The sequence below is a fragment of the Neomonachus schauinslandi genome, chromosome 9, assembly GCF_002201575.2.
Source record: "Neomonachus schauinslandi chromosome 9, ASM220157v2, whole genome shotgun sequence".
In the NCBI taxonomy this organism is placed as follows: domain Eukaryota; kingdom Metazoa; phylum Chordata; class Mammalia; order Carnivora; family Phocidae; genus Neomonachus; species Neomonachus schauinslandi.
In genome coordinates this window covers 70,665,385-70,675,058 of record NC_058411.1, presented here as the reverse complement: position 1 = coordinate 70,675,058, position 9,674 = coordinate 70,665,385, and the positions used below count along the sequence as shown (strand labels likewise).

The window sequence follows — 9,674 nt, the reverse complement described above, 5'->3', positions numbered from 1 at the left end:
TGGGGGGTCTAGATGCAGTGGGACTGTATCAACCCCAAGTACCGGGACAAGAAGAAGAACTACAAGAGCTCGGGGACCGTAGTGCTGGCCCAGTGCACGGTAAATCCCAGTGCCTGCCTCACGTCGGACCCTCAGATTTAACCCTGTCCTTGTTTCAAAGACCAGTTTCTCCTCTTCTGAGAACTGAGAAGGCTTGCCCTATCCCACCGGGAACTTCAACCTCAAAAACTACCCTCCATGTCCCCCACAGAAGCCCCACCCAGCTCTCTCCTCAAAGGACCATCCTGCTCCTTTACCTCTTCCCCTCCTGCTAGGTGGAGAAGGTGCACACCTTCCTGGATTATATCATGGGCGGCTGCCAGATCAGCTTCACGGTAAAGGCCCAGGGGTATAGGGGACACGGGCAAGAGGAAGGGGCTAAACACGCAGTGAACAGAAGGAGCCCCAAACCCCCTTGCCCCTCCTGGGGGCCTCTCGGGACGCTTAGCATCGTCATCTTGTACCCCTCACCCCACTCCATGATGGGGCTACCTGGGGGCTTGACTGGATATACCTTAGTCCTCCCTACAGACCCTAGCTCCGGGCTAGCCTCTCTGTGAGCTCTCATGGATGCCGTGTGACAAGAGTCCCCCCCTCCACCAGGTGGCCATCGACTTCACCGCCTCCAATGGGGACCCAAGGAGCAGCCAGTCCCTACACTGCCTCAGCCCCCGCCAGCCCAACCACTACCTTCAGGCCCTGCGCGCAGTGGGAGGCATCTGCCAGGACTATGACAGGTGGGAGGAGGGTAGGCTGGGGAGGAGGGAGACGGGTAGGGAGGCCTTGCCCGATGGGCCCCACAGCCTTTTCTTCTCCTCAGTGATAAGCGGTTTCCAGCGTTTGGCTTTGGCGCTCGAATCCCCCCCAACTTTGAGGTAGGCTGGGTTTGAGAGGAAGGGAGGATTTGGTGGGAGAGTAGGAGGAAAGACATCTCGCTGCTCTCACCTTACCCTCACAGGTGTCCCATGACTTTGCTATCAACTTTGACCCGGAAAACCCTGAATGTGAAGGTAAGAGGAGATTTTCACCAGCCCTGCCTCCCCCCATACAGCCTGCACAGCCCGTACACCCCATGCAGGGGCACAGACTGCATCCTCACAGGCGCAGCCCCCTGCCCATCCCACCACTCAGCTCCTGTCTACCTGGGACTCTGGGCCCCTGGCCCAGCATCTGCCCAGCCTCCTCTCCCAGAGCCTGGACCATCCAACTCGCCCGCTTACTGAGGAATTTAGGGGGCCAGGCAGAACTGAGACAGGGAAGGACTTCCTTGCTTTAAGGGTGTCAAAAAAGGCTCCCTGCTAATCTCTGCTGGCCTCACCTCCTCGCCTACAGAGATCTCGGGGGTCATCGCCTCCTACCGCCGGTGCCTACCCCAGATCCAGCTCTATGGCCCCACCAACGTGGCCCCCATCATCAACCGCGTGGCCGGGCCAGCTCAGCGCGAGCAGAGCACCGGCCAAGCCACGGTGAGGAGAGGAAGCAGGCAACCAGGCGCTGCCCCACGGGGTGTCCTCCCCGGGGGGGGGGGGGGGTCAGGGCCAGGGCCTGGGCTTGGGGCGGGTGCCAACGCCCTTGCACACAGAGCCTACCCTTCCTCCCTGCTGCCTGCCCTCAGAAGTACTCCGTGCTGCTGGTGCTCACGGACGGCGTGGTGAGCGACATGGCCGAGACCCGCGCAGCCATCGTGCGCGCCTCCCGCCTGCCCATGTCCATCATCATCGTGGGTGTGGGCAATGCCGACTTCTCCGACATGAGGCTGCTGGATGGCGACGACGGTCCCTTGCGTTGCCCCCGAGGGGTGCCCGCGGCCCGCGACATCGTCCAGTTCGTGCCCTTTCGGGACTTCAAGGATGTGAGTGCCCGGCGCCCCCTCCCGGCCGAAGGACTCCTCAGCTCCTCAGGCCCTCAAATCTGACCCGTCTCTCCCACACCGGGTTGGTGGCCTGCGGAGGACGCTGGAGCCCAGCCGGCCACCCCGAAGCCCCGCCCCCCTGCCTGACCCCTCCCCCCACTCTCCGGCCCGCTAACCCGCTAACCCCGTCCCCGCCCCCACGCCCAGGCCGCACCTTCTGCGCTTGCCAAGTGCGTCCTGGCTGAGGTGCCCAGGCAGGTGGTGGAGTACTACGCCAGCCAGGGCATCAGCCCCGGGTCTCCCAGGCCCTGCACACCGGCCACGACCCCCAGCCCTAGCCCGTGACTGCCTCCCACCGGACCAACCCTCCCTCAGCCTCTCAGTGAGTCCCGGGGGCCCAAAGGGGTGGACAGGGGTGCAAGGTGGGGCTTGGCGGAGCGCATCTGGGCTCGGTGTGGTGTGGAGGAAGGTGCTGATGACTATCCCACCCTGTCCCAGGTGCCTGTCCTGACCCTTGTGACTCGAGTGACCAGTGCCTCTCCCTCTTGGACCAGCTGTGGCCCCTAGGTCCTGGAAGTGTGTGGTGAGCCCTGCTCTTTCTCTCCAGGCCCCATACCCCTCAGCCTTGTGACTTTCTTCAGTGATCCTGACTTTCTGGTCGTTAATAAAGGGAACCACTCCTAGCACCTCAGCCTCTATCTATCATGCCTCAGATGTCCATGGACGGTCCATAACGCCCACCCATCCACACACACCATTAAGAAATGAGGACCAGCAACTTTCAGATCTGAGCCAGAGCTCCCACGCAGCCTGGTATCTCAGCAGTTTCACCCCAACTGTGTGCCAGTGGGATCTGAGGAGCCCCTACCCTCACCTCCCAACCCCAGGGGGCCCAGCACCATGGAGGTTAATTACCAGAGATGGGGGGTGGTGATGAGGGGCTGTCAAAGGGGCAGGTTGATGCCCTCTTACAGCTGTCTCTAGAGAAGCCCAGCTGAGTCCCCCAGGAGCTGCGCTCCAACCCCCACACAGCTGTGGGGCGGGCCAAGCAGGGGTGTTGGGGGGACTGAAGGAGGGCAGCAGGTCTGTGAGTGGATTATGAACACAGAGGGGGCATCTGAGGTCTGCGCAGCCTGGTTTTCCTGAATGTGTGAATGTGCGCGTGTGTTCATGCACTGCACATCCCTGCCTCTCCACGAGTGTGGCCTTAATGTTTCAGAAAGTCAGGCTGTGTGCCCTTAATAACATTAACAACAGCAGTGAACATTATTGTTCACCATGTGTGAAACTTGGTGCTACGTGCTTTAAATGCATTCACTCTCACTAGGTAGTTAGCATCATTTTCCCCATTTTTCTTCAAATCAAGTGAGGCTTCATTTAAATCCACCCATCATCAGAGAACTGGTGAGCCTGGAATTGAGCCCAGACCCATCTGACTGAAGTGCCCACACTCTAAATCACTAGTGTGCAACTTCTGTATGAGCCTCATCTTGAGCCCCAGGTGTATGTATACGTGGGCTGATTGTGTGTATGGGGGTAGGTTCCTGTGGATGGCGTCTCTGCCCGTGTGTGTGTGCTGTGCAGGGCCTCAGCCAGTTAAGGAAGGTGTGCAAGAGCAGTGCTGGGTCTGGATTGAAGCTCCGGAGAGCAGGTGAGAAGACAGGTGATATCCAGAGCCAGGGAAGAAAAGACAGGATCCTGGAGGGACCCTCCCTGCCCCAGCCTCTCCCTCAATGATGAAGGAGATGAAGGAGGAGAGACCAAATGTGTTGTGAGTCACTCAGCCAGAGCCAGAGAGGGTGGCCAATGGCCAGTGGTGGAGAAGGAGAGGAGAAGAAAAAGAAATCCTGGGGGAGATGGAGGAGATGCCTCCCATTGCAGGTTCCTGAGTGGAAGAGGGACGAGCTGGGCTAGAGGAGGGGGAGGAGGGAATAAGAACTGTGATGGGAAGAGACAGCTGGGGAGGGGGTGGACAGAGGGGGCAGAAAGGAAGAGAGACATATGGGAGCCTCTTCCCCACCCTCAACTGCTTCTCCCTATTTATTATGTCCCTTAGAGGACCTACGACAGTGGCTGGTGAGGTAGCTGCTCCTAGCTCAATGCCTCTGCTCTGCCCAGAGCCCCCGCCTACTCTCTCTGTAGGCAGATGAACCAGAGGGCTGGGTAACCATGGCAACTGTGGGACCTCAGGATAGCCATAGGCAAGCCTGGCCCAGTCACTGATGCTTCTGGGCTTCTGTGCAATGGTGGGAGGAGGAGGAGGAGGCTCCATCTGGCCCAATCCCCACCCTTCCACCCCATTTTCATTGGCCCTCCGGAACTGAGACTCACCACACACAGGCGCGCGCGCGCGCACGCACGCGCACACACACACACACACACACACACACGCTGGGAGCAAGGCTAAAGAATGAACACTTCTTAAATGGCAAGAACGTTTAGCCAATAGTATAAAGTTCTGCCTGAACTTCAAGTTTAATTCACAAAAACTGCATTCTTTCAGCATCTTGTCATACTGGGTAAAATCTCACCCCAGCCCTCAGCAAGGCAGGAGGTAGCAAGGGTACCCTATGCAGGTCTGGAGGCCAAGGCAGCCTGGAGGGAGCAGCAGAGGACCAGTGCAGGGGCTCATCCACTGCAGAGGCTGCAATCAGGAAGCAGGAGCAGGACAGGAAGTCCCTTCGGTGAGGTGGTCCTGGGGGCTTCTTGGGGAGACTCTTGGGGCTCCCACACCAAGGAGATGCCAGAACTGAAAAGGTGTCGGAAGTCTCCAACCCGGGATTAGAGGAGGTAACCAAAACCCAGGGAGCAAGTGGTTTTCTCAAGGTGACAGAGGTATCCCGTGGCAGAGCTGGGACTAGCACCCAGGTCCCCAGACTCCTTCCCAGAGTTCTCTCCCAGCCCACACCAACCACTCCCAGAGCTCCTCAGGCCTTTGCTGCTCTGGGCCCTGGAGGCCACCGAGTTGGGTGGGAGGAAAGCCTCTTGGATAGAGTTCCTAGTCTGTCTTGCTGTTGGTAACTGAGATCTTGAAAATGCAGTCGTCCTAAAATGGGGAGTTTCCAAGCCTCGGAATGAAAAGACGGCTTCATTGCTAATTACCGCCTTAATGCACTACAGGTTGAAAACCTTGAATTAAAATCTAAACTGAGGGGGAGTCACACCACTCCCTCGCCTCCCATTCGCTGTCACCCAGCCATCATCCACGCCTCCCCGCCCTCCCCCCCTCACCCACAGTGCCCGGCACTGGCTCCTCCAGATCTCGGTGTCCTGGTCATGTGGGGTGGAACAGAGGTGGAGGGTTCTGTGTGCTGCCTGCGTGAGGAGAGAAGACCTCCCTCCCAGAAAATGACCAGCATCTAACCTCGGAGCCTGCCTTGAGGGTCCAGGAAGTTCGGGGATATTTATGTGTAGTCATACCACGGAGTGTCTGGCACCAGAAGGCGCTCAGTAACCATCTAGTGAACCGTACAGTGGCCTCCTGCGTGGTGCTCCCCCATCCCCCCCCCACGACACCCCTCGGCGGCCCCTAGCGGCTCAGAGGAAGAAGTGGGTGTGGTCCCCGGCCCCGGGGCCGCTCGAGGTCAGCCGGTCACAGCGAGCCTTGTAGAGGTCGCGCTCCCTGGCCAGACGGGCCACCTCGGCCCGCAGCGCGTCCAGCTGGGCGGCCAGGCGGGCGCGCTCGGCCTCTAGCCCGCGCCGCTGCTGCAGCCGCTTGGAGCGACAGGCCTGCGCGTAACCGCGGTTCTTCAGCGTGCGGCGCCTCTGCTTCAGCCGCAGCGCCTCGTCGCGCCCGCATCCCCGCAGCTGCCGGTTGAGCTCCCGCACAGACATCGACACCAGCGCCGCGTCCGAAAACCGCTCGGCCAGCTGCAGAGGGAGCGGGCGGAGAGCGGGTCAGCGCCGGGAGCCCGCCGGGCTCCACCCTCGGGTCGCCTGAGGGACTGCCCCGCCCTCTGGGAGGCTCCTCCCCCGGCCCCAGCCTTACCTGATGCTCGCCCTTCCACCGAATCCACCCCGCAGTCCAGACCCCGCCCCAGGTCCCAACAAGCCCCTCCTCCCCGGGGAGCGCGCGCCCCTTTGGGTCCGCCCCGCGCTGCAGGCCCCGCCTCCCGCGGTCAGGCGAGCCTGTCGCCGGTCGGAAACCCGCGTCAACCCTGCGCGGTCCTCAGCGTCCGGCTCCAGGCTCTCTTGGTGTCGAGTGGACACGCGCCCAGGCAGACCCCGCCCCGCCAATGCACCTCGCTCCCCTGTCCTGAAGGCCGCAACCCTGTGACCCTCAAAGGATTTGGATTACATCCTAATGCCCTCAACACCCCCATCTGTGTCTATAATTAATAGGATGAGTCCCAATCCTTCCTGAGAAGACTGGGGGCTGGGGAAGCACGATGTTTGAAAAGGCCAACCTCATTCCCGTTCCCACAGTCTCAACTCCACTCCATTCCACGCACAACTCTTTCCCTGGTTTCCACAGACGGAGTATATTTACCTCCCTGTAAAGAACCGCTCCCCATTAATTCTCAACTCTCCCCTTTTGGTCCTCTTCTAACCCTGTCTTCTCCCTCTTCCTCTTGGTTCTGACTACTCATTTCTCTCCATTTGGAAAAAGGGGAGGGAGCAGAAGGTAGTTTTCTCTGATTTCCTTCAAGGGCCCTTCTTTTCTCCTGCCCTCTGTCTCTTCCCCAATCCATAACCCTGTCCTGGAATTCTCCTTCCTCTCTTGGGCTGTCCCCCCTCACCCTGCCTCCCCTCAGGCCAACTCAGTGATCACTCACCTGGGCATGCTGCGCTCCTGTCTCCTCCGGGCTCCCTGGGTAGTAGCTGTGGGGCCCCTCGATAGGGACTGGACCCTGACCCTGCAGCAGCTCCACAGCCTCCTCAGGACTCAGGCCCAGTGCCTCCCCAGCTCCCAGCTGCTGCTGCAGCGTGGCCAGCCAGTACAGCTCCTCCAGGCCTGGCCGGGGGCCCTCGGTAGCCCCCACCATGCCTGGCTCACTGAAGGTGGGTGAAGGAGGCACTGAGCTGTAGGGTGTGGAGCCCAGTGAGGCTGTTGGGGGGCCAGATCGTCCCTCAGAGGGTTCCCGCTTTACCTCAAACTTCATCAAGTCAAAGTCATTGACATACTCCATAGCCAGTGGGCTGGGAGGCAGTGCCATTCCGGGGCTGGATTGGGAGGGGTGCACCTGCAAAAACAAAGGAGAGGTTTGGAGCACCTGGAGGCTGCCTGCCAGCCTCCTTCACCAGAACCTGCTTCTCCCAAAGCCCAAGTGCCCTGGAGAACCAGAGTTCTGGAAAGCCCGGGTGATGGTGCAACTCTGTTCCCTAAAGAGTCACCTCTGGGCTGGAGCAACTTTTCGGGTGGCAGGGGCTCCTAACTGGGGGCAAGCAGCTCAGAGGCCTGACTGGGGAAGAGGAGAGATAGCACAGCGTCTGGCCCCACTGGTGCCTCTGGGAGCTGTGAAAAACAAGAGGAACGTGGCAGTGCTCCCATCTCTGGTGCTGGGACATACTGAGAGGCTCTGTCATCTCAAGAGACATCATTTCATTTCCAAGCAATCAAAAAATTTTGCTTAATTAACTGTGACAGAGTATGTGTCTATTTTAGGACAATGGGAAGGCATGTATGCCGTGAATTTTAATGTATGAGGATAACAAGTTGTTATACCTCTCTCAGAACACCTAGATCGATGCCTTAAACACAGAAGGTCCTCAGTGCACATCTGTTCTATGGGTTAATCAATCAATTAATCCCTTTTATAGGAGCATGAGACTTTGCAAAGACAAAAGAAAGGTCCTAGAATCGGTTCTAGAAAGATCAGGACTGAGTGGTGACCTTCTTTCCCCAAGCCAATCTCTCCAAAGGGAACCAACTAAAATTGGTTTTCCTCCTTCTATCCAGAACCTGCTATGTTGTGTGAACTCGGACAGATCACCTCCCCCTTTCTGACCCCAGTTTCCCTTTTTGTTCAATAAGGCAGTTAGACTTTACCATTTTCCAGGGAGTGTTCTGGGAAACCCTAAGTCTGAGAAATACCCAAGAAGAAGTCAATGCTCAGATAATTTTGAGAAATGCTCCCTCCCATCCCCACGTTCTGCAGATTCACAAAGCACAGCAGCATATTAATCTGAGAAGTCCTTCAGTAAACCATCTGTTCAACCTCAACCCAGAGTGTCCCAAACTTATGTCACCAAGGAGCTCTCCTCCCTGTTATCAACCACAGAGTGTGCGCTCACCTGAGGAACCTCAGGCTAGGTAAACTCAGAGATCCTTCCCAGCCTGGAACTCCCAAGCTCTAGCCCAGCTCCCAGTTCCAACGGCCCCATTGCCAGCCCCCTGAAGGGGCAAGGCAGGGAGTGCTCATCCCCAGGGCTTGGCATTTGGCTCCATCTTGACACCTCAAGCCTAGGTAGCCCTCTTTCTAACGACATCTCAGACCCTCAGGCTCTGCCCAGAGAGGTGGGGGGGGAAGGACGAGTCTTTCGCTCTTCCTGTCCCAGGGAAGGGTTGTTGCCCTATCTATTGAGCCCCTCACCCTTGAGAGGACAGGGGTGGTAAAAACAAAGACACAGATTGAAGGAACGATCCTTGGCAGGGAGGAGATGGTGAAACACTGAGAGAGGCATCCAGAGAGAACTGAATGAAGAGCTAAGTGAGGAGGGTTATTTCTCTTTCTGCCGTGATAGCCGTGAGGGACATAAAGCCAGTCAGAGTGGGAGTGGGGCAGGGGACAGAAGTGTGAGGATTCTTGAAGATAGACAACAGAGAGCAGACAGCAGGTGACGGAGGAGGAGGCTGTAGGTGAGAGGCCTGGCATGCAGGTAGGCCCTGAATATACTCACGAGGAGGATGGTAGAGACGATGTGCTCAGTGTCAGAGCCAGGCAGGCACAGCGTCCCCTGAGACTGGAGACCCCATTGAGTGGGGCCTGGTGCCTCTGCGCTCAGAACAAGGCGCTGTGGGCACCAAGCCCACAGGACACTCTTAAAGGGCCAGCGCTCTGAGGTCATCTGTGGTCCTCAGGCCTCTAGCCAATGAGGTAAGGGGATCATTTGCATATCTCATTGGCCTGGGGGGTTGCGGGGAATGAGAAGAGGGGAGAGGACAAGTATGCCTGTTCTCAAGGAAGGAAAGGAGGCATCTTCCCCAACAAAGCTCCTTACTGATGGTCCGTCTCGCAGATGCTCAGTCCCCCGGTACAGAAAGCGGCTTTGGCCTGGCCAGCCACACTCGTGTGAACACCACCCTCAGCCCTCAGCGACTGAGAGCCTGGGACTGGAGGAGAGGCCCAGAGAAGCTCCCAGCGCCCTCACCCTCCAACGCTCGACAGCACCGTGGCAGTGTTTGCGGGAATCCAAGCGGTCCTGAACCCACTCTGACCTAGCCAGTTGGGTCTGTTTCCTGTGCTCGGGAATCCTCACATTTCTGTCCCCTTCCTCACTCCCACTGTGAGGCCCCACGCCCCTCACAGCTATCGTATCAGAAAGACAGGCACCCGTCCCCTGGTGAATGTCCAGGACTTGGCCACCCAATCCTCAGCCTCTCCCACTCTTGCTGACCCAGTCCCGGGACAGGCTGCCCAGCTCAGAAGAAGGAGCAGCACAAGGGAGAGTGGGGATCTCTGCTCCTTCCTTCCGGGCCACCTCGGGACACGGAAATCTAATCACCACCAATCCATCCGAGACACTTCTGTAACTGCCCTCACACACCCTCTGCTTCCCCTCGCCTTTTCCCTGCATGTATCTCTGCCCCTCTCTCTTCCTCTCTCACCATCCTGGTTCCCAG

General features: G+C 58.4%; 2 protein-coding genes across 4 annotated transcripts in view; one reads left to right on the top strand and one right to left on the bottom strand.

The window, feature by feature from the left end:
* Positions 1-2,236, top strand: part of CPNE6 (copine 6) — a 6,170-nt gene extending 3,934 nt beyond the window's left edge. For both annotated transcript variants that reach the window (XM_021695417.2, XM_021695416.1), the window contains exons 9-16: positions 13-99; positions 315-374; positions 643-776; positions 860-914; positions 998-1,049; positions 1,372-1,505; positions 1,655-1,891; positions 2,099-2,236. In XM_021695417.2, the coding sequence (XP_021551092.1) occupies positions 13-99; positions 315-374; positions 643-776; positions 860-914; positions 998-1,049; positions 1,372-1,505; positions 1,655-1,891; positions 2,099-2,236 (897 nt within the window). The remainder of the gene's footprint in view (positions 1-12; positions 100-314; positions 375-642; positions 777-859; positions 915-997; positions 1,050-1,371; positions 1,506-1,654; positions 1,892-2,098) is intronic.
* Positions 2,237-5,428: 3,192 nt separating this feature from the next.
* NRL (neural retina leucine zipper) lies at positions 5,429-7,173 on the bottom strand. Of its 2 annotated transcripts, none has more exons than XM_021695601.1 (2): positions 6,667-7,173; positions 5,429-5,761 (listed from the first exon to the last, which is right to left on the bottom strand). In XM_021695601.1, the coding sequence occupies exons 1-2, from the start codon at positions 7,045-7,047 to the stop codon at positions 5,429-5,431; spliced, it is 714 nt and encodes a 237-aa protein (XP_021551276.1). In that variant the 5' UTR covers positions 7,048-7,173. The 2 variants fall into 2 exon arrangements, with proteins under 2 accessions (XP_021551276.1, XP_044774172.1); XM_044918237.1 differs by having other exon boundaries at positions 6,982-7,047.
* Between the last annotated feature and the right edge of the window lie 2,501 nt (positions 7,174-9,674).